The sequence below is a fragment of the Pteropus vampyrus genome, unplaced genomic scaffold (genome assembly GCF_000151845.1).
Source record: "Pteropus vampyrus isolate Shadow unplaced genomic scaffold, Pvam_2.0 Scaffold303, whole genome shotgun sequence".
Taxonomy (NCBI): Eukaryota; Metazoa; Chordata; class Mammalia; order Chiroptera; family Pteropodidae; genus Pteropus; species Pteropus vampyrus.
In genome coordinates this window covers 2,298,689-2,320,758 of record NW_011889084.1, presented here as the reverse complement: position 1 = coordinate 2,320,758, position 22,070 = coordinate 2,298,689, and the positions used below count along the sequence as shown (strand labels likewise).

Genomic DNA, 22,070 nt, shown 5'->3' with positions numbered 1-22,070 from the left:
TCTCACTAACTGGCTGGTTTTTTTCGCTCTCTTCAGCAAATGGCGGATGACGCCGGTGCTGCGGGGGGGCCCGGAGGCCCCGGGGGCCCTGGGATTGGAGGCCGCGGCGGCTTCCGTGGAGGATTCGGCAGCGGCATCCGGGGTCGAGGTCGTGGCCGGGGTCGCGGCCGGGGCCGAGGCCGCGGAGCTCGCGGAGGCAAAGCTGAGGATAAGGAGGTAGGTCCAGGCCATGCGCGTGAGGCGGGCCGATAAGCGAGGTCGGGCGGGCAGCCCTTGTCATCAGCACCTTTTCTCTGTAGTGGATTCCCGTCACTAAGTTGGGCCGCTTGGTCAAGGACATGAAGATCAAGTCTCTGGAGGAGATCTATCTCTTCTCTCTGCCAATCAAGGTAACGTGGGGGTCCTTTTTCTTCGAATAGGGCATTGGGGAGGTGCGGCCATGGGGAGTGTCAGTTGTATTGAAGACAAGGGATGAGGTCTGGTATTGCTCTGCTACTGAGGGGCCCAGGGATCCAAGTTTGAGAGGTTGGTTGTTCGAGTGCATGAGTTTTCCATCTCTGATGTCGGATAATCAACCTGGAGAGGAAAAGCTGGACAAGTGGAATACCAGTTTTATTAGCAAGCCAGGTGGAGATTCCCAATGACTTGTTCACAGGCGGTTTTTAGTGTAAGTGTTTTTGTCACAAATCTCTTTCAGGAATCTGAGATCATTGACTTTTTCTTGGGAGCATCTCTCAAAGACGAGGTTTTGAAGATTATGCCCGTGCAAAAGCAGACCCGTGCTGGTCAGAGGACCCGGTTCAAGGTATCCCAGCTATCTTGTCTTAATGGGCTATTTCTGCCAAGGGCCTTTGTAAGACTCTCCCAGCTCTGCATAGTTACACTTGTTTTCATACGTGTAACTTTCGTAATGGGGAGAGAGAGAAAGGATCTCCTCAAGATCTCAGATTGGTCTCATTGTGGCCTCTCCTTCCTTGAGGGGCACAACAAGCCCTGGGCAGTGTTTACTGATAATTGTGTAAGCTAGTGGACCACCAGCCACTTCAGTCTCTTCACAGGCATTTGTTGCCATTGGGGACTACAATGGACATGTCGGTTTGGGTGTCAAGTGCTCCAAGGAGGTAGCCACTGCCATCCGTGGGGCTATCATCCTGGCCAAGCTCTCCATTGTCCCTGTGCGGCGAGGCTACTGGGGGAACAAGATCGGCAAGCCCCACACCGTCCCTTGCAAGGTAGGCTCAGTGGTAGTGATTGATGGGACTTGGGCAGTGGTAGGCTCCTTCCAGCCTTAGTCTTCCGATTCCCTCATCCCTTTCAGGTGACTGGCCGCTGTGGCTCTGTACTGGTGCGCCTCATTCCTGCCCCCAGGGGCACTGGCATTGTCTCAGCCCCTGTGCCCAAGAAGCTGTTGATGATGGCAGGTATTGATGACTGCTACACCTCAGCCAGGGGCTGCACTGCCACCCTGGGTAACTTTGGTAGGTATCCAACGTACAAGTTCTGGCCTTTCTTCGTTCTGCTTTATCAAACCTAGTATGAAGTGGGTGTATTTTCAGAGGAAAACTTAAAATGCATGGCAGACCAACCCAAAGTGGGCTTTCTTAAGAGTGCAACAGGGGGTCTTCTGTCTGCACCTGGGGTCTTGTTTCAGGTGAATCCACCGATCTTCTGATATTTTCTATTTTCTAGCCAAGGCCACATTTGATGCCATCTCTAAGACCTACAGCTATCTCACCCCTGACCTCTGGAAAGAGACCGTGTTCACCAAGTCTCCCTATCAGGTAGTGCCTGCCTGCTAACTCAGCCTAGATAAGTAGAGGGTGATAGTATATTTGGCTACAACTAAAACCTTGTGTCTTTCTAGGAATTCACTGACCATCTTGTAAAGACCCACACTAGAGTTTCTGTGCAGAGGACCCAGGCTCCAGCAGTGGCTACCACATAATTTTATACAAGAGAAATAAAGTGAATTAAATCTGTTAATAGTTGCTTTCTATTTATTTCATGAGCATAGTGGTGGCTGAAATTAGTAGATGGGGCCAATCAGATGAAGAATTATAAAGCTCATCAATGTGTCCAGGTTGAGGGCTGAAAATGACACCAAAAAGACGTTTCACAATTTTTTATTTTAGTAATAGTGACAGTCATGTGATGGGGGCTCAAGAAGCTACTCAGGCAGCAGTAGCTTCTTTAGCAGCTTTTCTCTCTGCTAGCATTCTCTGCTTCTGTTTTGCCAGGCACTTCCTGGCAGAATAATGGGCTCCCAGGTCGTGATCTGGAGAAAGAAATGGGGAGAGGAAAGTCATGGACCACTTCTGCCATGATGGGAAGAGGGGTCTTTATACCAATTCCAATTACACCCCCATAAAAGCTGACTAATTAGCCTTGAGCAATAATATTTGTAAAAAAACAGATGCATAGATTTGAAAACTAGTTTTAGCAAAACTTTCAGCCCACAGCCCTATGGAGACAGAGTTGGGGAGTCGGGTAGCAAGGAGGAGGACCCAGGGGTCAGGCTAGGGTGGGGCTTACAGCGGTCCTGGTAGGCCTTGGCCACCTGGGTAAACTGCTCCAGCTCCTTGGCACAGTTCTGCCTGTGGCTCTCACCTTCCCTCTGCTGACAGGCCTTTAGCCTTTCCTGGATAATGTTAACGATTTCTTGATCAACCTTGCTGAAAGATAAAGGAACAAAGATGGTGTGTACAAGGAATCCCATTCCTGTACCCAGGGAGTAGAATGAAAGCAGGACCTTCAAGTCCTGTGGTTTGACGCCCTTTATCCCCAGGATCTGGGCCAACCCCAGGAAGCATTCTTGCTGACAACCATCCCATGGCATCCCCAAGGACAGGACGTACTAGTCTCTTCTCCATTGCATTTCTGCTTCAAACATGCATATGATATCCTTTTCCTTGCACTCGGTGATGTCTGGCACACGGCGGAACTCCCGGTGGTAGTAATAATACCTATTCTTCGCGTGCTGCCGCTCTATAAACTCTGCAAAGAAAACCCCAAAGGGCCCATTGGTTTGGACAGGCCAGTTTGGATGGGCTCTCAGCTTTCTCATAAGCTGTAGGAGCGGGAAGCCTTCCCAAATGTTCCCAGCTTTTACAAAGACTGGCAACTGGACTCAGGAAGCATGGACAGGCACATAACTAGTCCTGGTAAGGATTAGGCTACATATTGATGTCTAGGTTTATGGAGAGCTTCCTGCGAGAGGCCCTTCTCATTTACAGATGGGATTGAGACAGATGGAAGGCAGGATTCAGAATCCAGGCTCTCTACAAGTCCATTGTTTGCTACAGGCCCTGCCTATCAGCAATCCACACCTCCCTGCCCTTTCCCAGCACAGGGAATCCAGAGCCACCAGGAGGGATTCTAGTTGCAGTTCTGCCACAGCTGACCTGGCCTCCACATACCCATTGGTAAATTAATAAACTGGACCTAATGAGATCTGATACATCCAGACCTATAAAACACTTCCTAAGAAACTGCTACAAAAAAGAGGGAGTGGGTCCACTGCAGTGCCTTTTCCAGACCTTGGGGGTCTGGTTTGCTTCCCTAACAAAAGAGGCATCAGAGCCTGCTATGCACCCCAAATGTTTTATTGTTGAATGAATGAATTAATTAAATGCATAGATGAATCGCCTGGCACTAGTGACTAGGGCAAAAAATGCTCGGTTGCCACACAGGACTGGATGAATCACAAACTGGGCAAGAAAGAATTGCCGTGCACATTCCCCTGGTTTGGACCAGAGATGGGGGGATTTGGGCAGCTTTCAAGCGTGGGGGCACAAGGAGGACAAGTCACAGCACGTTTAGGTTTAAGGGACCTCACCCATCACCTGACCACCCCTGTCATTTTGCAGGTGTGCAAAGGGTTAGCGGGGAACCCCTTCATTTCAACATCCGTTTGCTGACCGCCTATAGTGCACGTAGGATGCAAAGCGTGCAGGGAGACTGGGGTCTTAACAAGCCCCAGGTCACAGATGATTGCGATATGTAAACCCTTAATATTTAGGCGAGGTAGGAAGCTAGGGTTGCGTAGAGGGTTCCCCAAGCGGCGGGGGCCGGAGAGCACTGACAGGTCCTGGTATAGTAGGGGCCCTCGCCTCCTGGGGTGCAGTAGGGGTCCAAGAAGGCGACGAGACCCGCGGGTCTCCGGATGGGGGCCCCGGGTTGCAGCGGGAGGTAGTCACGGGGATGAAGCCCAGAGTGCAGAGGGGTGTCCAGTATGGGCCACGGGACCCGAGGTGTCAGGGGCTCCGAGAAGCGGTGAGGGCCCCGGGGAGCGGCGAGGACCGGGTGGGGCCCGTACCTCTCACGAGGGTCACAGGCCGGTCCACGAGGAGGTCGAAAGCCTTCGTCAAGTAGGTGATGGGGTTGGGCAGCGAGGTCTGCGGCGAAGGCGCCGGCGTGCGGCGCGGGGGTTCGGGGTACACGTCCTTGTCCCAGTTGTCTGGCATGGCGGCACCGCGGGGTTCTTCGCAGACGCGCTGCGCTGGCCTCCAACTGTCCCGCGACCTAGTTCGTCCGCAACGTAGGACGCCCGAGAGCGGCCGCGCCTGCGCACCACGTCCGGCGCGCGCGATGCACGATGGAACTTTTCCCCTCACCCGTCCATGGGGGGCTTGAGCAACTCCTTGTGGCGCGGACGCCCCCTTGTGGGACCGCAGCGCCATTGCACCTGTGGCCTTCCTGGGTCTCTGTCTGTGGAGCACCCCTGCTTACATTCTAAAAGGAGATTCACACGGGTATTTATTTAGTTCCAACGGCGTGCAGTCATGTGCCAAGTGCAGCAGGGAACACGGTGAACACAGCTGGGCTCTTCTGGAGGACTCAGGCTGGTGGAGCAAACAAATAACACCACAAAGTCAACAGAAAACACCAACTATTCTTCCAGATGACTTCTTGGATTACCCATTCCCTGTAGTCCTTTGTGGGCTCCACTATACCTGCCAGGGCCCCTTATGGACTGACTGATGCCACTGAGCTTGGGGAACCTGCCTGGGGCAGAGAAGGCAGGGCTTGCCCCTTGGAGTCCCCACCTATAGGGAGAGATGGCTCCTACTCTGGGCTCAGGGCATTCTGATGGTTCCATTTTTGCCCTGAGCATTGTTGTGCCCCCGAGGTAGCTGCACTGATCAGGGTCCTGCTGGCTGCCTTCTGTGATCTCCATACCTAGCATGGCCCATGGCTGGCACCAGGGAAGGTATGGGGTACTTCCTGCCCAGAGGCTGGGATCACGGACACAGAGCCATCAACTCTATGGACACATAGAATCTGGAATCACAGAAATGTCAAATCTTCAAATCATGAACTCTTAGAAACAGACATTGTCAGACCCAAAGAATCCTAACATTAGCCTGTAACATCAGACTGAATGAGGGGACCCAACGGAGACAGGGCAGAGCCTCTCCCATTGCCATGATGCCCTGACATCGCCAAGATGATGGCTTTCTGCTGTTGCCTGGGAGAAGAGGGACTCAGAGATCATGTAGCAGAAGCAGAAAAAGGCAAGCAAGAGAGAGGAACCCATCCAAGTAGCTTTGTGGCTCCATGTCTGACCCTCTGGTCCTTGGCCTGTGTTTCTGGAGTGAGTCCTGCCACACCTAAGTGTCCTATAGTACTCATGGGTCCCAGTACTGATGGCATTCCCTCTGCCCTGAGTCTGCAGTAGTCCCTTCTGAGTTTCCTTCCCTCAGGTAGCCTCTCTCCCTGGGGCCACTCTTAGGGTGGAAGGGGTTACAACCTCTTCCTAGTGATTTCATTCCTGTGGGGCTCAGCCCAAGGTATTAAAAGTAGTTTTGTAATTCATAAAAACAAAACGAAACAAAACAAAACAAAAACAGCAATGGAAACAGAGAACCGTGACATTCTAGTAGCACAGAATCTTAGCACTGAGTGATGTAAAATCCACAGACCCTCAGAAACATCTTAGACATATAAAACTGGTTCTAAAGCTACAGAACTTTATAACCATAGAATCTTTGAATACAAAAATAAGATGGATATGGTTCCATAGTGTAGCAGTTAGCACGTCTACTTTACACACAGAAGGTCCTGGGTTCGCACCCCAGTGGAGCCATGCTCCATGGTCTATGGCCATGACACTCTGAACAAGCCTGATCCTGTCTGATCTTAGAAGCTAAGCAGGGTCGGGCCTGATTAGTACTTGGATAGGAGACCACCTAAGAAGACCAGGTACTGTAGGAATAAACAATAATAAATAATAGAAAAATAATAAGAAATTTTAATCTCCTTTTCATGCAAAACTTAAGTTCATAAAAATATCTAAATGTTCTTGGGTCACAGCTATGAGGGATTCTCATATTGAATCAGGGCCCTGGTGATCCTCTAGGCAGAGTCAACCCTACCCATCCCTCCCCTCTTTGTGCAGCTCAGGTTGACACCACTTAGAACAGGACAGGAATCCCCTCTGCCTCAATGCCAGCAAATTGGACTTGGACCCTCTTTGTGGGCAGCTGCTTGAGAGAAGCCCTCAGTTGGGATTCCTTTACTCCACCAGGCCAAGTTGTTCCTGTCCTAAGATGGGGGCTCACGAGGCAGAAAACAAAGTGGGTGTGTGACCCTGTCCCAGGGCCCTTGAGGAAAGGAGTGCCAACCCTGGCTCCAGGTGTCCCCACCCCAGGTGGCCTATTTAATGCCTCCCTCTACTGCCCCGCCCTGAGCCAGGCCTGCGCCTGGCGCACCACGGGAGATGGCCAAGCTCCTCTGCCAGGGGCTAAATCTGGGATCTGGCTGCTGTGTGTCCTGGCCCTGCCACTCGACCTCCGGCGTCTGGCAGGAAGGCCCCTTTCTTTCCTGACCTGCAGGGACCAGCCACCATGGTCAGTGGGCTGGGGGGCTGGAGCTGGAGTAAGGTGGCTTCTTGGGGAAGGGCAGGTGGGCTTTTGGAGTCTCCTCCAGCAGAGACAGTTCTTGGACCTGTGAGGGAGTAGAAGATTGGAGGGGACAGCAGGGACCAGAGCTCAGGCTGCCCGGCCTAGAATAGGGAAGATGAATGAGTGGCAGTGGCCCCCTGCCCCTGTAGCCCTTGCCACAGTGTGGGCCTGCCCCTCCTAGGCCCAGCCAAGCTGAGCCCACTGAGGCAGGAAACCTGTGGGTGAGAAGGGCTTGAGGCTGGCTCCATCTCTAAGACACTGCCGGTGGGTGAACCTTTCCCTCCTTTCCTGCAGACAGATGGAGGCCCTGAAATCCATCAGGCCTCAGTCTGGGGTCTCTAGCTCAATTCTCTGCGTCTGGGCTTTGGGACCATCCAGCCACCTCTACCAGGGCAACCCCAACTCTGACCAAACCTCTTCTCCTGCTCCCAGTCCCACCGGAAGTTCTCTGCCCCTCGTCATGGACATCTGGGCTTCCTGCCCCATAAGAGGAGCCACCGGCACAGGGGCAAAGTGAAGACATGGCCTCGGGATGACCCTAGCCAGCCTGTGCACCTCACGGCTTTCCTGGGCTACAAGGCTGGCATGACACATACTCTGCGAGAGGTCCACCGTCCGGGGCTCAGTGAGTGCCCAGAGAGGGACACACAGCTGGGGGTGGGGGTAGGGGGTTGGACAGAGCATCCCTGACCACCAGATGATCTGGAGAAACTTCCAGATGCTAGGAGCCAAAACTGGACTCCAAGATGGGAAAGGGCCTCAGAAAGAGCGAGGCCCTGCTCATGAGAATCGCAGTCAGAATGCTCACTGTCATTAAGTACTGACAGCTGGCCACCCATTGAGGTGAGTTCTGTCAATGCCTCCAGTTTACAGCTTAGGAAATGGAGCAGTTATGAAACTTGCCAGTGGCCCAGTTAGTAAGTGGCAGAGCTAGGATTCAAAGGCAGGCCCTCAATATGCTTTTTGTTTTGAGATCATTGTAGATTCACATGTGGTTGTAAGAAACTATGCAGAGAGAATCCCATGTACCCTTCGCCCAGTTTCTCCTGATGGAAAACTCTCGTAAGGCTATATGTCAAAACCGGATATAGACCCACGTCTCTCCAGTTGTGTGTGCACATGCGCATGTGTGTACTTAGTTCTACATGGCTCTATTACATGCAGCGCTTTGTAACATTCCATCTGTTCCTGGGTCTCCCTGTGCCCTTTTATAGCCACAGCTATCCCCCCAACCTTCTGGCAACTACTCACCTGTTCTTCATTTCTCTTAATGTATTTTTTAAACATACACTTCTTTTACTTTGTATCAGCCTCAGTAATAACAGCTATAAAATCATGGGTTTTGGACAAGTTATAGTTTTTTTCCCTAGAATTCATCAACATACATTCATAACTATTAAAATAAAAAATGGGTCCTTTGTGCCCCACTAAAGGAGGTTCAACTCCACCCTTTTGGGGATGCTGCCCTGGCTGTTGCTCTCCTAGTCCATTCCTGGAGGGTCTGGTGGGGAAACTGAGGCAGGAAGCAGGTCAGGTCTTGTCTGAGATCTCAGAGTCAGAGCTAGCATGGACAACCTGTGGGATCTGGAACAGCAGCTGCTCCATGCCCAGGGCAGAGCAGGGAGAGAAGGGACAGGGAGTGGGCAGGCTGAGGGTTGGAGGTTGGCTGGGGCCCTGGTCATGAGGGCCTCTGTCCCCAGCAGCCCCGGGGCTGTGATGCTCCATCTTCCTTCAGGCAGGAGGGGCTACAGTTGGCTTTTCCACTCTGTCCCCTTACCCATGGGCCCTGGAGGCTCCCCTCTATGCCCATGTCTCTGGGTCTTATCCAGAAATTTCCAAGCGGGAGGAAGTGGAGGCTGTGACGATTGTGGAGACACCGCCCCTGGTGGTGGTGGGTGTCGTGGGCTACGTGGCCACTCCTCGAGGCCTGCGGAGCTTCAAGACCATCTTTGCAGAGCACCTCAGTGACGAGTGCCGCCGGCGATTCTACAAGGACTGGTGAGCGCCCTAGAGTGGACTGTGTGTGGGCTGGTGGGACCACTTCACTTCCCAGACCTGTGCTAGAATGATGGGGGTGAGCAGGAGGAGAAATGTCAATAGTGTGTGGAAGGCAGGACAGTGTGTGTGTGTGTGTGTGTGCGCGCGCGCGCACACACACGTGCGTGCGCGCGTGCTTGCACAGTAAATTAAGGAAATTCAGTGGGCAAGAGAGGACATTGGGATAGAGGAAAAAGAAGAGACAAATATTTTAATCCTCAAAGTTAAATAAAGGAATAATTTGACGACATATCGCAGTTGGCTCCGAGCTTCCTAGCAGCCAGGGTGAAAAGAGAAACAGCCAACTAACAAGCTCTATTTATCAGAAAGAAAGGCATTCTTAGGCTTCAATTCTTCCTGGCATAGGTCCCGAAAGGGAAGGCCCTTCTGCCTGAGGAAACTCACAGATATCACCCTACTTACAGAGGCAGAGACACAGCCCAGCCCTGGCCTTCTATGGGAGGTGACAAGTTTGGTCACTAGTGTCAGTGTGGGCTGTGTGACCAAGGCAAACTGGCTGACCTCTTAGAGCCTCATATCACCTCTGCACCTCATGCCACAGACACCATCAAATGAAGATGGGAAAGGTTCCTGCATCTTGGGGCTGTTGTTAGATGAGCAAAGTGGGTCAAGGGCTCAGCACAGAGGAAGTGCTCTGCAAATGCCAGCTGGCCTTGTTTTCCTTGTTTCTATTGTTATCAATTTGCCCCTCATCCAGGGGCTTTGACCGTTCTGAACCTTGGCTTCTTCATCTGTAGAATGGGGATAACAGTGTCCACCACCCAGAGTTCCAGTGAGGGTTAGGAACGTCGTGCATGGCACCTGGCCAGTACCAGCTGTTCACTTTAAGTGGGGTCAGCAGCTGTAGCAATGTATGCAGGTGGCTGGCACACCCCTTCCCCAAACTCCTGTGCATCTGCCACGCACCCTCAGGCCCCGGGAGGCAGGGACGGTGACTGGTTTACAGAGGAAGCCCAGAGAGGCCCAGAGAGGGAGGGACAGTCTGTGCTTAAAGATGGTGACTGGAGCCAGCCCAGGGACTCCCAGGGTAGGCCCCTGGGAAGGAAAGGAGGAAGGAAGAGAACATTTTTAATTCTAAGACCCATGCTTTGTGGGTGGCTGGCAGGCAGGGGCAGGACAGGTCCAGGGAGCTGCCTGACTGGCCCCTCTGAGCACCCTCTGTGCATGACTCAGGCACAAGAGCAAGAAAAAAGCCTTCACAAAGGCCTGCAAGAGGTGGCGCGATGCCAATGGCAAAAAGCAGCTCCAGAAAGACTTTGCTGCCATGAAGAAGTACTGCAAGGTCATTCGGGTCATCGTCCACACCCAGGTCAGTCCCCTACACCATTGTCCATACCATCTGCCTGTCCACACCCTGGGCTTACCCTCCCTCACTCCAGCTTCTCAGAGCCCTGGTAAATGTCAGCCTAAAAATACCAAGAGCCCCAGGCACAGGCCCAAAGGGTTGGCCTCCCAAAGCCTCAGGGATGGGCTGCTAGACGTCAGAGTGCTCTGAGGGCTGTGGGGCATTGGCCGTGCCCAGTGGTCAACCAAGGCCCTGAAATGCCCTGAAGGGCCTGGATCTCCTGTCAAGTGTCCGGTGTAGAGGCCTGGCTGCCTCCCTGTGGGTTTTGGCACAAATGTGTGTGTGAATCGTACATGGCACCTGGCTTGATGTTGGCCGAAAGGTTACCAAAACCCTCTGGCTTATTCTAGAACATTCCTGGGTGTCTTGTCCTCAGGGAAACCTTTCATAGGCCCTGAGCTTCCCAATCCCAGTTACGCTCACTCTTGCAGTTCCTGGTTACTTGTGTCATTGGTTAACATTCTTTTTCCTTGAGCTCCATGGGGTAGGGGCCACGGCTGCCTGTTAAGTGCTGTGCTCCCAGAACTCATCAAGAGCCTTGTATGCAGTAGGTGCTCCATAAATACTCATTGTTGAGCATTATACTGTGTTCCTGCTTCCACTTGTGTGTCCCCACAGCCTGTACCTCACACAACAGCAGGCAGAGATATTTAAAAATGTGAATCTAATCTTGTCAAACTCCGCTCTTGGAATAAACCTCGAGTTCCTCCTTACAAGATCTGTCTGGCTAGGCTCCCGTTCACACCTGACTCCATCCTGTACTCCCCTCTCCTTGCTCCCCGTGGTCTAGACCTTCTGGTCTCTTTTCTATCTCCCCAACTCCTCAGCATCTTCCCTGTCTCAGAGACATTGCACATGCAGTCTCTTCTGCCCTAAAAGCTCTTAGATCTTCACCCAGTGGCTCTGTCTTATTACTGGTGTCACCTCCCTGGAGAGGCCCTCCCTGACCACCCCATGTGCAATACTGTCCCCTCCACCCCCTGATACTCCATCAGAATACTTAGCTCTCTCCGAGAGTTTACTTGACTTCTGTCCTCTAACTTGTTGGTGGCTCCATGAGGGCTGGGACCTGTCTGCCTCATTCCATGCTGTGCCCCATACCTAGCACAGGACATGGCACACAGCCAGACCAGGCAGAGGAACATCTGCTGAATGAATGAAGGCATGCAAGCCTGCCAAGGGTCATCAGCTGGTCATGCCATGTCTGCAAATGGGGGGTGTGACCCTCTGGGAACCGACTGGCCGTGCTGTGTCCTACAGATGAAGCTGCTGCCCTTCCGGCAGAAGAAAGCCCACATCATGGAGATCCAGCTGAATGGTGGCACAGTGGCTGAAAAGGTGGCCTGGGCCCAGGCCCGGCTGGAGAAGCAGGTGCCGGTGCACAGCGTGTTCAGTCAGAGTGAGGTCATTGATGTCATTGCTGTCACCAAGGGCCGGGGCGTCAAAGGTAGGGCCAGGCGAGATGGCAGCTCCTAGAAGGCTGCCTGGAGGGGATGGGGTCCAGACTGGCCTCTCACCCACTAGCTCCTCCTCCCTGCAGGGGTCACGAGCCGCTGGCATACCAAGAAGCTGCCTCGGAAGACCCACAAGGGGCTGCGAAAGGTGGCCTGCATCGGTGCCTGGCACCCTGCCCGTGTGGGCTGCTCCATTGCCCGTGCTGGGCAAAAGGGCTACCACCACCGCACAGAGCTCAACAAGAAGGTGTGTCCACAGTGCTGGTGAGGGGGACGTGCTGTGACCAGACCTGTCGGTGGGGTATATGACCTGGTTCCCCGAAGGCTCTGAAATGTCCCCATTGGTGCCTGGGTCTAAGCCCACATGCTGATGGGTGTGGACACACCTCTGGCCCTAGAGGCCACCTGCTGCTCCCAATGTGCCCTATTCTCCTGGCAGATCTACCGCATTGGCCAAGGGCCGCATATGGAGGACGGGAAGGTGGTTAAGAATAACGCGTCTACCAGCTATGACGTGACTGACAAGTCTATCACACCACTGGTAAGGGTGGGAAGCCAGTTTGGCTGAGGGGGCCTGGTGTACATGTGTGGGCAGGTGTGTGGGTGTTGCTATGCCCCAAGAGCTCAGGCCCCAATGAGCAGCCGCCTGGTGGAACAAACCCCTGCCTTCCCACATCCTCTGAGCCTCTTCTGCAGACAGCTCATACTCCAGCTGCTGTCACAGGGTGTGGCATGCAGCAGCTCTGACTGTGTCCTTGGAGTCAAGCTGCCTGGGCTTGAACCCTAGCCCCAGCCTGTGCTGGAGCAGGTGACTCCACCCCTCTGAGCCTCCATTTCCCCCTGCATAAAGTGTAGATTGTTGAATGAGACAGTGTAGGAGAGGACTTAGGGTGTGGCTCAGGTGCTGCTCTGATTAGTGATTGAGGGTTTCGTCCCCTGGCCAGGGGGCCAGCACTGGTTCCTTCCAATCACAGCTGATTATAGTAGTTCTGCCAGGCTTCCCAGCCATCCCCCTACTCAGCAGCTCCTTTCCTGGCCTGGACCCTTATCTGCCTCCCCGCAGGGCGGCTTCCCTCACTATGGGGAAGTCAACAACGACTTTGTCATGCTGAAGGGTTGCATCGCAGGAACCAAGAAGCGGGTCATCACGCTAAGGAAGGTCAGCACCTGTGGTGGGCTCGGAAGCTGGGGAGCAGGAGCCCCATGGAATGTGGGAGGGGTGGGGACTGACAGGAGATAGGTGGGAGATGGGGAGAGCAAAAAAGGGAGGGATTCTGGCAGGAGATGGGTGAGTAGACTGGGGGTTGCCTGAGGGTGGGGACCTCTGTCTTGAGGATCTCCTCTGCCGCGGTCCCAGTCCCTCCTGGTGCACCACAGTCGCCGGGCCCTGGAGAATATTGAACTCAAGTTCATTGACACTACCTCAAAGTTCGGACATGGCTGCTTCCAGACAGCCCAAGAGAAGAGGATCTTCATGGTGAGCCCAATCCTCCTTGTTCTCTGGGACCGAACCTCACATCCCATCTGTCCGAGAATGGGGAAGCAGGAGCAGATGGGGTAGCGGGAGGCTCCCTGCACTCATCCATAGGAGAGAGATTTTAGGAGTCCAGCCCTGGGCACTGATTCTTGCTAGAAAAGGTAGAGGAGGGACCGATGGTGGTGGGGGGCGGCAGGGCCTACCCTGGGTGACATAGGCAGCTGGCCAGGGGCAGTATTCCGAGCCAGACCCCTGTGACTAACGCTCCTCCTGCCCCCCACCCACACAGGGTCCCCAGAAGAAGCATCTTGAGAAGGAAAAGCTGGATACCTCGGGAGACTTGTAGGCGGCTTAGGATGGAAGGAGCCTGAAAGAAGGGCGCACGACCCTCTCCTGTCCTCCTTGTCTAATAAAGGCCGGAGGCAACTCTTCCCACGGTGTCTGAGTTGAGGGGATTGGAAGGACAGTCGACGGCGGGTGGCCGGGGCTTAGCTCTTGGGCTGGGAGAGCGCGCGCGGCTCAGGATGCGCGTGGCCGCCACTCCACACCCAGCGCAGCTCAGCGGCGCCCCCTGGCGCGGGGCCTCGGGGACGCAGCTCAGGAGCAGTCAATGGGCGGGGTCTGCTGGGAAAAGGGAAGAGGGCAAGTTCTTAGGAGGGGGCGGAGCCTCGGGGCGCGGGGCCGGGCGCATGCCAGGGATCTTGTGTGTGTGGCCTCAGATCTGTCAGAGGCAGTGAGCGTGCAGCGGTCCTGTTGGCGTCATGTCGTTCTGCAGCTTCTTCGGGGGCGAGGTTTTCCAGAACCACTTTGAGCCCGGTACAACCTGTGACCTTCTGGGAGGGCAGAGGGGCAAGGGCACACATTAGCGGGGGCGTCACTGCCCTCTGGTGGTAATGGAGCCCTGGAGCCCCGGGAATGGGAGGGGACGAGTGTGACCGCATGGGAGGAGCGCATATGGGTAAAGGGGATAATGGAGGAGGGAGGAATCTGGGGGGCTCGGATATGGGTAAAGGGGATAATGGAGGAGGGAGGAGTAGGGGTGCCTGAGAGGAGGGGACATTAGAGAGAGATTTACTGTCCTCCAGGAGGAAAGGCCTTGAGTGCGACCATATCCGTTTCCGGGGGGAAATCTATGGGGTCAGGGCACATGGGGGTGGTGCGCTGGGGCAGGGATACGGGTCAGGATCTAGACTTCAGAGGGACACGGTGGAAGATCTTGTTCAGGGACAGCTCCTGTGACAGGGCTGCTCCTCCTCGTGGCAGCTCCCGCTCCCAGATGTTACCTCTGGCCTTCCCCTCCCCGTTCCTGGGACGTGCAGCGTAAGCCCCAAGCACGGAATGCCCTGTTCTCATCTGAATATGCCGGCTTAGATGCCTCTCTCATCTGCGCAGAGGCCCTGGTGTTGAGTAACCAGGAGTGTTGCCAGGCCACCAGTGGCCAGTGTAGTGAAGTTGAACAGAATAGGACTGGAAGGGGAGAGTCGGGGTGGGGGTGGGGGGCTTGGGGCATGGGGCATGGCCAGCCCTCAGCCCTGGCCCCAGGCTTTGAGAAGCCGTGGTGAGTCCCCTTCTGGGTTGTGCTGCCTGCTAGTGGACTAATTTGGTAAAAACATGCTACAGGCATACTAAGGCAGCAACTTACTTGGCATGGGATCTGTTGAGTGTCAGCCCTCTAGGGGGCTAGGCTCTGACATCGGGCATCTATGGATGTCAGCTGTGACATAAGACCCTCTGGGCAAAGCCCTCCCCAGAAACCCTTTGGCTATGGGCCCCTCAGACTGCTCTGCCAAGCTGGAAACTCCACTCCCACAGTAGCTCCTGGTTCCTCTTCGTGACCTCCTCCAGTTACTGGTAAAGTGAGGCTGTCCCCAGGCTGGGGAGTACCTGCTTCCTGTTTTGCAAGTCAGTTTTGCAACATCCTGTCCACCCTTTTGAGGATAGTTCAAAATGTATTTTTCCGGGCCCTCTGTTTTCCTGGGCCCTCTGTCTGGCCTGGATGCCTTTTTGCTGATACCATTCTCTTCCTGCATGAAGAGCAGGCCAGTGGCTGGGTGTCCAGCTCAAGGCTTCACTGGGCAGCAGGAAAGCCACTTGGGAAAGGAGGAGGGCTAGGTGGTGGTGCTGGCTATGTCAGAGCCCCCACTGTGTGGGGCCTGCAAGGGGTGAGAGTGCTGTGATCTGATTAGATTCCCTGGGTTCCTTCCTGGCTGCACACCCTCTAGCTGAATGTTTTGGATCATCAAGCCTCAGCTTCCTCATCTATACAATGGTTAGGTCTGCATCACAGGACTTTTGAGAATCAATGAGATAAGTGTGAAAAGTGGCTCTCTGGTCTCTGGCACATGCTAAGAACCACTAAATGTGAGCTCAGTGATGTGTCTCCTCCACAGACCAATACCCAGGCCTGGGGGTGGTAGATGGAGATGTGGGGAAGGTGTGCAGGTCACTCTGCAAATGGGGACGATGCTGTATTGTCCTGGGTCTGAGGGTTTGGGAACTCACCCCAGAGAGGCTAAAGGCAGTGTCTCTGCTTATGCCTCTCCTTCCGCCTCCAGGTGTCTATGTGTGCGCCAAGTGTGGCTATGAGCTCTTTTCCAGCTGCTCAAAGTATGCACATTCGTCTCCATGGCCAGCTTTCACCGAGACCATCCATGCTGACAGTGTGGCCAAGCGTCCAGATCACAATCAGCCTGAAGCCTTAAAGGTGGGTGGTAGCAGCAGGGGGGAGGGGAGGAGGGTGTTGGCCACCCTTTCCTTCCTTCTCTTACTTCCACAGCTCTAGAGGCTTAGAGTCTATCCCAGACCTCTCTGGCCTCAGGCAGGGAAGCTATGGGGAGAGCTTGGGGTCCTGGTGGGAAGAGGGAAACAGGACGACTTTCCTGCACAGGCTCCAGGATGGAAATCAACCCTCTCTTGCCAGCAGTTACCTTGGAAAATGGGCATGGGGTGGACACTGTCTGCTGGTGGCAGGAGAGACCATTGCTGTGGCTGTTTTGTGTCCAGAAATTCACGTGGCTGTTTTGTGGTCTTCCTAGGTCTCCTGCGGCAGGTGTGGCAATGGTTTGGGCCATGAGTTCCTGAACGATGGCCCAAAGCGGGGGCAATCCCGCTTCTGAATATTCAGCAGTTCTCTGAAGTTTGTCCCTAAAGGTGAGCTTGCCATCAGGCAGATGGCACAGACAAGCCTGTCGTATATTTTAGAGGCTTTTGGTGGTGGTGGGGCAACACTGTTTTCATCCACTTATAGTGACATGGGGTCACCAAAGCATGCTGCCCAGGACCGCCCAGGGTCACCCCAAAAGATAGCTTCAGGATGGGGACAAGAGGACAGATTTCCTGCCTCCTGTGACTGATTGATCACATGTGTCCCAGAAAGGAGACATCTGAGGGCAAATGTGTTGAAGGGTTTTATCCAGAGGCCTGACTCTTGCCCTGACTGGAGTGGGAGGCAGGTGGGCAGAGGTTGAGGGCCGAGGCTGTGCAGCTGGGGCCTGGCACATCGTAATAGCTCAAATATGCGTTCCTGTTGGCAGTATTTTTATTAGTGGTAGTTTGTTTTGGGGAGCTGTGTTTCATTTTTGTGCATTTTATTTGAGCTCAGCTTTCTCTGTGGCCTTGCTCTCCTGCTCACACAAAAACTCACAAATCAACACACATCTGTTTGCACATCTAGCCACCCTTGATTCTCCTCCCCAACCTTTGTAGCTCATCTCCTAGCTCCTTGCTTGCTGCCTATAAGACTATGGCCAGTCTCTAATCTTAGTTTCATCCTCTGTAAAATGGGGCTGCTGATGGCATCTGCTTGCTGCCATCATTGTGGGAGTTAAACAAGGATGTCCATAGGGGCTGGTGCATGATAAAGTACAATGATGCTTTTGTCCTTTTGTAGTATTCATCCCCTGTCTGTGTGAGGGAAGAAGAGGCTCTGAGTTCTCTTGCAGATCTTGGGATGGGGTACACAGACTCCCCCAAAGCTGGGTGCCTGGGTTCTCCTAGATTTCCTGACCTGAAGGCTGGAGCAGAGGAGGCTAGCACAGGGAATGGTGTCCGAGACGTAATTGAGCAGGACTGGTTTTTCTCTCCTCTCCTTCTTTTCTTTCAGGCAAAGAAACTTCAGCTTCCCAGAGGAAGTAGGCGAGCAGCCCTCACCCACCCCGGATGGGCACTGCGTGGTGGCCACACTCTGGCTCTCCCCACTTGGAACTGGAGCCCCGGACATTCGGATGGGGAAGGCGGGGTGGCTGAAACATCAGGAAGGCTCCCAAGGCTTTGGCTCTGCACAGGCTCTCTTTGGGAAAAGCACTGGTTTGCTACTTGTGTCCTATATCCCACTGCCAGGACAGACCCAGCTGTTGGCTTATCTTGGCCTCTGACTTACACAGGAGCCTCAGGGACATGGGTTTAGGCCTGGCTCATCTGTGAATGATAGAGTACCCCCACCTTCACTTCTCAGCCCACTGCCCCCTCTTTGCTTGTCTGGACTCACTCCTTCAGGGCTCAATTCTGAGATGGGCTCTGGCTGTTGCCAAAGCTGGTGTCCATCTCCCTCGGTCTGTGCTAGGCGACAGAGTGCAAACAGAGGTGTCCCCAGCCGACTGCTCTAACCCCAGTCACTACGTGATTTGCTCTGGTTAAACCCTTCCAAGCAGCCAGAGTACTGATGATCCGTGACCCATGGGGAGAGCGGGCCGAGAGGACAGACCTCTGGTCTCTCAGTTATGAGAGGAGAAATCCTGAACCCTGTTTCACCATCTGTGTGGCTGTTGCTTACCTCACTCGGGCTTAGGAAAGCAGTGATTGCTCCATCACCTTGACCGCACAAGGCTGGGGGTTCTGGAGCTCACAGCCTACTACAGTTCACACCTTCCCAGGGCACAATGACGATGCCTTACCGCACACATGCTGAAATTCTTACCATCTGAGAAGGTGGGTGATGCTCCCTCCCATCTCGAATGCTCTCTGGAGTAATCAGGAGATGATGAATAAACAAATGAAATCTAAGCCTGCTCTGTTTATTAACAACATTGGAGATGCCAGAATACAAGGGCCAGGCTTTTCACAGTTGTTTCATTTGTTCCACAAATATTTATTGAGCACCTGTTTTATGCCACGTTCCAGCTTTGGTGCTGGGGATGCAGCTGTAAGCAAGACAGATGAAGCCTGCCCTCAAGGTCTTACGGCATAGTTGAAGAGAAAGTAAATTCATGTCAGATGGTAAGAAGGGCTGTGAGCAACTACAGCAGAATAATGATACTAGGATGTGTGGAGGGGGGATTGGGGGTTGGTGCTTTGCTTCCAGAGAGGAGGATGCTGGGGAGGGGTCATCTCAACTCAGCAATGACAGATGAGAGCAGCAAGGAGAGGCACAGCACATGCAAAGGCCCTGAGACAGCAACAAACTTGCTCCAAGCCCTGTAGGGAGAGTATAAAATGTGACCTATGAGGAGGTACGATATATTTAAAAGAACTACATGGTTTTTTCAATTTATGTTAACAGAAATCTGAGGAGTGTGTATGGGAATGGATATTAAGGGGTAAGATAAGGGTGCGGGAGAACATAAGTTGAATCAGGCTGAATTTATTGATAGGGATCACTAAATAGATTCTGGATTTACATTGCAGCTCAGTGGGTTAGAAAGGGTTCTAACAGTTTGTTTAGTTGGTTGAAACATGGACCAAAAGGTAGCCCACACTAAATGGAGTTGAAATGCCAGACCTGCCTTGGTTTAATAGAGAAAGGGATCCAAAGGCTTATGGAGATTGGAATGTTAGAGTGGATTTGTGATTTAAGATTAGCTTACTCACCCTGGGAGGATTCGGAGGATATGCCATTCATCACCATTGTGAGGAGTAAATTTGTGAGGGGAACCCCAGCATCCTAAGGGAGCTCGTGATCACTTCTGTGTGAGCCAGAACTTAGAATAACTGCTTGCTGTGGAATTGGGAAACCTAAATGCAATGGGGCTAATTGTATCACTAAAGTCAAGGTGGGTATGGTTACCCTAATGGACAGCAGAGTCAAAGCAGCAATCAGAAGAGTTTGACTCTCTCTAACTTATGGTGTTGGCTAGTTGATTATGGTGTCCCTAGAAGTGAATAGATGGGAAGCCTAATGAATTATTAATCTGTATGAGCAGAAGAGTTCTAGGTGAAGTAAATAAAGTCTAATTTAAATCATTAAAACAGTCATGACTCCTCAATCAATTCCCAGATTGGAACCAGTTTACAGACCCAGAACTACTTGAATGAAGGGGAGGCAGGGACCCCTTAAGGAAGAACCTTAGTATGCTGCCAAAATGCATACTGTTCATCTTTCTTCCAGCCTTTCCTAAGGGGACCTATAGTCTTATAGCAGAGTGTGTGTATTGGGGAAAAGGAAATAAACATTTCAGGGACTTCTGGACACTGGCTCTACACTGATACCACCTAGGAGACACAAATGTCACTGTGTCAGAGTAGGGGCTTGTGGAGGTCAGGTGGTCAATGGAGTTTTAGCTCAGGTCCATCTCACAGTGGGTCCAGTGGGTTCCCAAACTTTTCCTGTGGTTATTTCCTCAGTTCTGAATGCATAATTGGAATAGGCACACTTAGTAGCTGGGAGTACCCCCACATGGGAAGGAGGGAGGAGTGGGACCTGCAGATGTGAGGGCAAAGGTGTTCCGATGAGGCTGGAGTGGCTGGGGAGGGAGGAGAACAGGGAGCCCTCCAGTGTTGTTGGCCTGTTTGGCCTGCTCATATCTCAGTGATGGGACTCTGCCCTTCCCCTGATCCCCAGCCACAGGTCAAGGGCCCCTGCTCTGTTGTGGGGTCACCTGCCTGTGCAGGGAACTCAGCCTACTTCCTTGTTGGATGAGGGCACAGTAGAGCCATGGGGGGTGAGCTGGGTGGGGGGTGGGATGCAAGGAATCTGAGGTCCCCTCACATCAGACCCCATGCGCAAGGTCTGTCTGCTAGGGGCCGGGTGAAGGATGGGTGTCTCATGTGGAATCTTAAATTACCCAGCCACCCCATCCCTCTTCCTATGGGTTACACCATAACCTCTGGCCTGCAGCTTCAGTTTCTCCTTGAGAAGCAAAAGACTTTGAGAGCCCAGCCGCTTCCTCTCCAATGCCCCCTCCTTGCACAGCCTTGCCAGTCAAGGGCAGCGTTCAGGGAGTAGACGAATCCTGGTATTCACCAATATTAGCCAACAGCAGCAGCAGGCCAGGGCACTGCAGGACAGCGCACCCCGGTCCTGGGAAGCCCGGACTATGCCTTAGTGCAGGGCAGGCAAGTGGGAGGGTGCGCCCGAGGTAGTCCGCGAAGGTCACCACCAAGCCAGACTAAAGCCACTGTGCTCCCACCTCCATACGAAGTCCTAGTTGGGGCACAGTGCAATGACTTCCTTCCAGATTCTCCGGTTTTCAAGGTCCTCTGCGTGGCGAGTGGTCGCAGGGACTGTGATTAGAATCTACCAGCAGAGGACGCGCTCGCTCCGCGTCGCCGATGCTCTCAGGCGGCTCGAAGTGCCGCTGCAGTTCCCCGAGGCGCCACCGGAGGCGCAGCAGCGACAGCTCCGATAACGGAGGGGTGGGCGATCCCAGCGCCCCGCCCCGCCCCTAGGCCCCTCGAGCCAGGGCTCTGGCCCCTCGAGCCAGGGCTCCGGCTCCTCGGCCACGCCCACCCAATGTGATGGTTCTCGCGACACAGACCTAGATCTCCTGGCATCTGAGGGTTTTGCGGGTGGTAGCGGGGCTCCATTCGGTGGGCTTCACGAAAGTGACAGGTCGAGGGAGAGCTGTCGAGGGCTGGGGTGCTCCTTCTTGAGTCTCCTGGAGTGAGACAGAGTTGGGTGGGGGCAGAAAGAAGGAAGGAGGTGAGAACAGTGCAGGGGTTGGCCGGACGCAGGTGGAAGCAGGACGCTCCTGGCCTCAGCCCAGCCCCAGCCCCAGCCCCTTCTCCAGGGCAGCTGCGTAGCACTCACCTGCACTGATGCCCGGGCCTCCACTTCCTGTGGCCCTTCTATGCCTTCAAGTTGCACCTGCTTCCATCGTGGCCCCCCTGGGTGCACCAGTTCCTGGGGTCCCACCTCCCACGGATCTTTGCCAGTAGGTCTCCCCCACAACAGTGACAGTTCCTAGCTAGCCTCCCCCAACCAGTGTGATCTTAGCAAAATAGTCATCAGACCGGGTAATTTTCTTCAGTGGTTCCCATAGGCTCTGCTTGCTCTGGTCCTGCACACCCCACCTCTTCAGCTTGATTTCCCACTCTATAAATGATAGCAGTATTATTTATCATAATTATGTTGCTTTTATTATCCATGCCCCCTTTACCTAAATCTCTGTAGCTGGGCCTAGTCTAGACTAGCCAGGCTCTATTCTAGAAACATGCCCCTGAGGTCCTGCCTCCTAGAGTTGCTGTTCCTTCTTTCTCATCCCTGCTCCATGTGCCAGAATCCTAGAAGCCTTTCCTAGTCGCTCTATTCCAATTAGTGTCTCTCTCCTTACCCCACACTGCAGAGGCCCTGGGTGAGTCTCCCATATGTGTGCATAGATTGGGTTCCTGCTATCCCCTTGTAAGTTTCACCTCCCCCTACCCCAAGTCAACAGCTCCTCAATGCCAGTGACCACAGTGCATTCATCTTATTCATTTCTTTCCCCAAATGCCCGAGCCTGCGGAGGCTGCACGTAGTAGCATCAGATGGATGTAGGTGTGTCAGATTGCACTGCCTTCTTCTCACTTCCTCTGTATCCCATGTGCATGAATGTGTCCATGGTCTGGGGGATGCAGGGACTCCGGGACCACCTAATTGTCCTACCCTGGCTCTGGGCACTAGGCATCTGCTTGAAGGAGCT

At 53.6% G+C, this 22,070-nt stretch overlaps 4 protein-coding genes, 1 non-coding gene and 1 pseudogene across 6 annotated transcripts; 5 read left to right on the top strand and 1 right to left on the bottom strand.

Moving 5' to 3' along the window:
• Positions 1 to 4: 4 nt before the first annotated feature.
• RPS2 (ribosomal protein S2) lies at positions 5 to 1,983 on the top strand. The gene is made up of 7 exons (XM_023521416.1): positions 5 to 216; positions 300 to 389; positions 698 to 805; positions 1,059 to 1,232; positions 1,319 to 1,478; positions 1,690 to 1,781; positions 1,865 to 1,983. The coding sequence occupies exons 1-7, from the start codon at positions 40 to 42 to the stop codon at positions 1,943 to 1,945; spliced, it is 882 nt and encodes a 293-aa protein (XP_023377184.1). The 5' UTR covers positions 5 to 39; the 3' UTR covers positions 1,946 to 1,983.
• Positions 859 to 992, top strand: LOC111730246. The gene has a single exon (XR_002776606.1). It is a non-coding gene; the product is annotated as a small nucleolar RNA SNORA64/SNORA10 family (small nucleolar RNA).
• A 124-nt stretch (positions 1,984 to 2,107) lies between the features above and the next one.
• Positions 2,108 to 4,575, bottom strand: NDUFB10 (NADH:ubiquinone oxidoreductase subunit B10). Of its 2 annotated transcripts, none has more exons than XM_011376890.2 (4): positions 4,316 to 4,575; positions 2,856 to 2,994; positions 2,608 to 2,672; positions 2,108 to 2,275 (listed from the first exon to the last, which is right to left on the bottom strand). In XM_011376890.2, exons 1-4 carry the CDS (start codon positions 4,461 to 4,463, stop codon positions 2,172 to 2,174), a joined length of 456 nt encoding a protein of 151 aa, XP_011375192.1. In that variant the 5' UTR covers positions 4,464 to 4,575; the 3' UTR covers positions 2,108 to 2,171. The 2 variants fall into 2 exon arrangements, with proteins under 2 accessions (XP_011375192.1, XP_011375191.1); XM_011376889.2 differs by having other exon boundaries at positions 2,533 to 2,672; positions 4,316 to 4,571.
• Positions 4,576 to 6,094: 1,519 nt separating this feature from the next.
• Positions 6,095 to 6,213, top strand: LOC111730239 (annotated as a pseudogene).
• A 574-nt stretch (positions 6,214 to 6,787) lies between these two features.
• Positions 6,788 to 13,739, top strand: RPL3L (ribosomal protein L3 like). Its single transcript, XM_011376888.1, has 10 exons — positions 6,788 to 6,848; positions 7,335 to 7,527; positions 8,732 to 8,900; positions 10,134 to 10,269; positions 11,566 to 11,752; positions 11,846 to 12,006; positions 12,199 to 12,300; positions 12,823 to 12,918; positions 13,117 to 13,236; positions 13,526 to 13,739. Exons 1-10 carry the CDS (start codon positions 6,846 to 6,848, stop codon positions 13,580 to 13,582), a joined length of 1,224 nt encoding a protein of 407 aa, XP_011375190.1. The 5' UTR covers positions 6,788 to 6,845; the 3' UTR covers positions 13,583 to 13,739.
• A 161-nt stretch (positions 13,740 to 13,900) lies between these two features.
• MSRB1 (methionine sulfoxide reductase B1) lies at positions 13,901 to 18,237 on the top strand. Its single transcript, XM_011376887.2, has 4 exons — positions 13,901 to 14,052; positions 15,792 to 15,940; positions 16,272 to 16,386; positions 17,339 to 18,237. The coding sequence occupies exons 1-4, from the start codon at positions 13,998 to 14,000 to the stop codon at positions 17,368 to 17,370; spliced, it is 351 nt and encodes a 116-aa protein (XP_011375189.2). The 5' UTR covers positions 13,901 to 13,997; the 3' UTR covers positions 17,371 to 18,237.
• The last annotated feature ends 3,833 nt before the right edge of the window (positions 18,238 to 22,070 follow it).

Bases quoted from the DNA above. Each gene is read 5' to 3' on its own strand.
- NDUFB10 (XM_011376889.2), bottom strand. From the start codon at position 4,463: ATGCCAGACAACTGGGACAAGGACGTGTACCCCGAACCCCCGCGCCGC. The intron at 2,673-2,855 runs GTACGTCCTGTC...TTTATCTTTCAG, and splicing joins ATGCAATGGAGAAGAGACTA to CAAGGTTGATCAAGAAATCG. The intron at 2,276-2,532 runs GTAAGCCCCACC...TTCTTTCTCCAG, and splicing joins CAAGGCCTACCAGGACCGCT to ATCACGACCTGGGAGCCCAT.
- RPS2 (XM_023521416.1), top strand. From the start codon at position 40: ATGGCGGATGACGCCGGTGCTGCGGGGGGGCCCGGAGGCCCCGGGGGC. The intron at 806-1,058 runs GTATCCCAGCTA...GTCTCTTCACAG, and splicing joins GTCAGAGGACCCGGTTCAAG to GCATTTGTTGCCATTGGGGA. The intron at 1,479-1,689 runs GTAGGTATCCAA...TCTATTTTCTAG, and splicing joins TGCCACCCTGGGTAACTTTG to CCAAGGCCACATTTGATGCC.
- RPL3L (XM_011376888.1), top strand. The intron at 7,528-8,731 runs GTGAGTGCCCAG...GGTCTTATCCAG, and splicing joins GGTCCACCGTCCGGGGCTCA to AAATTTCCAAGCGGGAGGAA. The intron at 12,007-12,198 runs GTGTGTCCACAG...TTCTCCTGGCAG, and splicing joins GCACAGAGCTCAACAAGAAG to ATCTACCGCATTGGCCAAGG.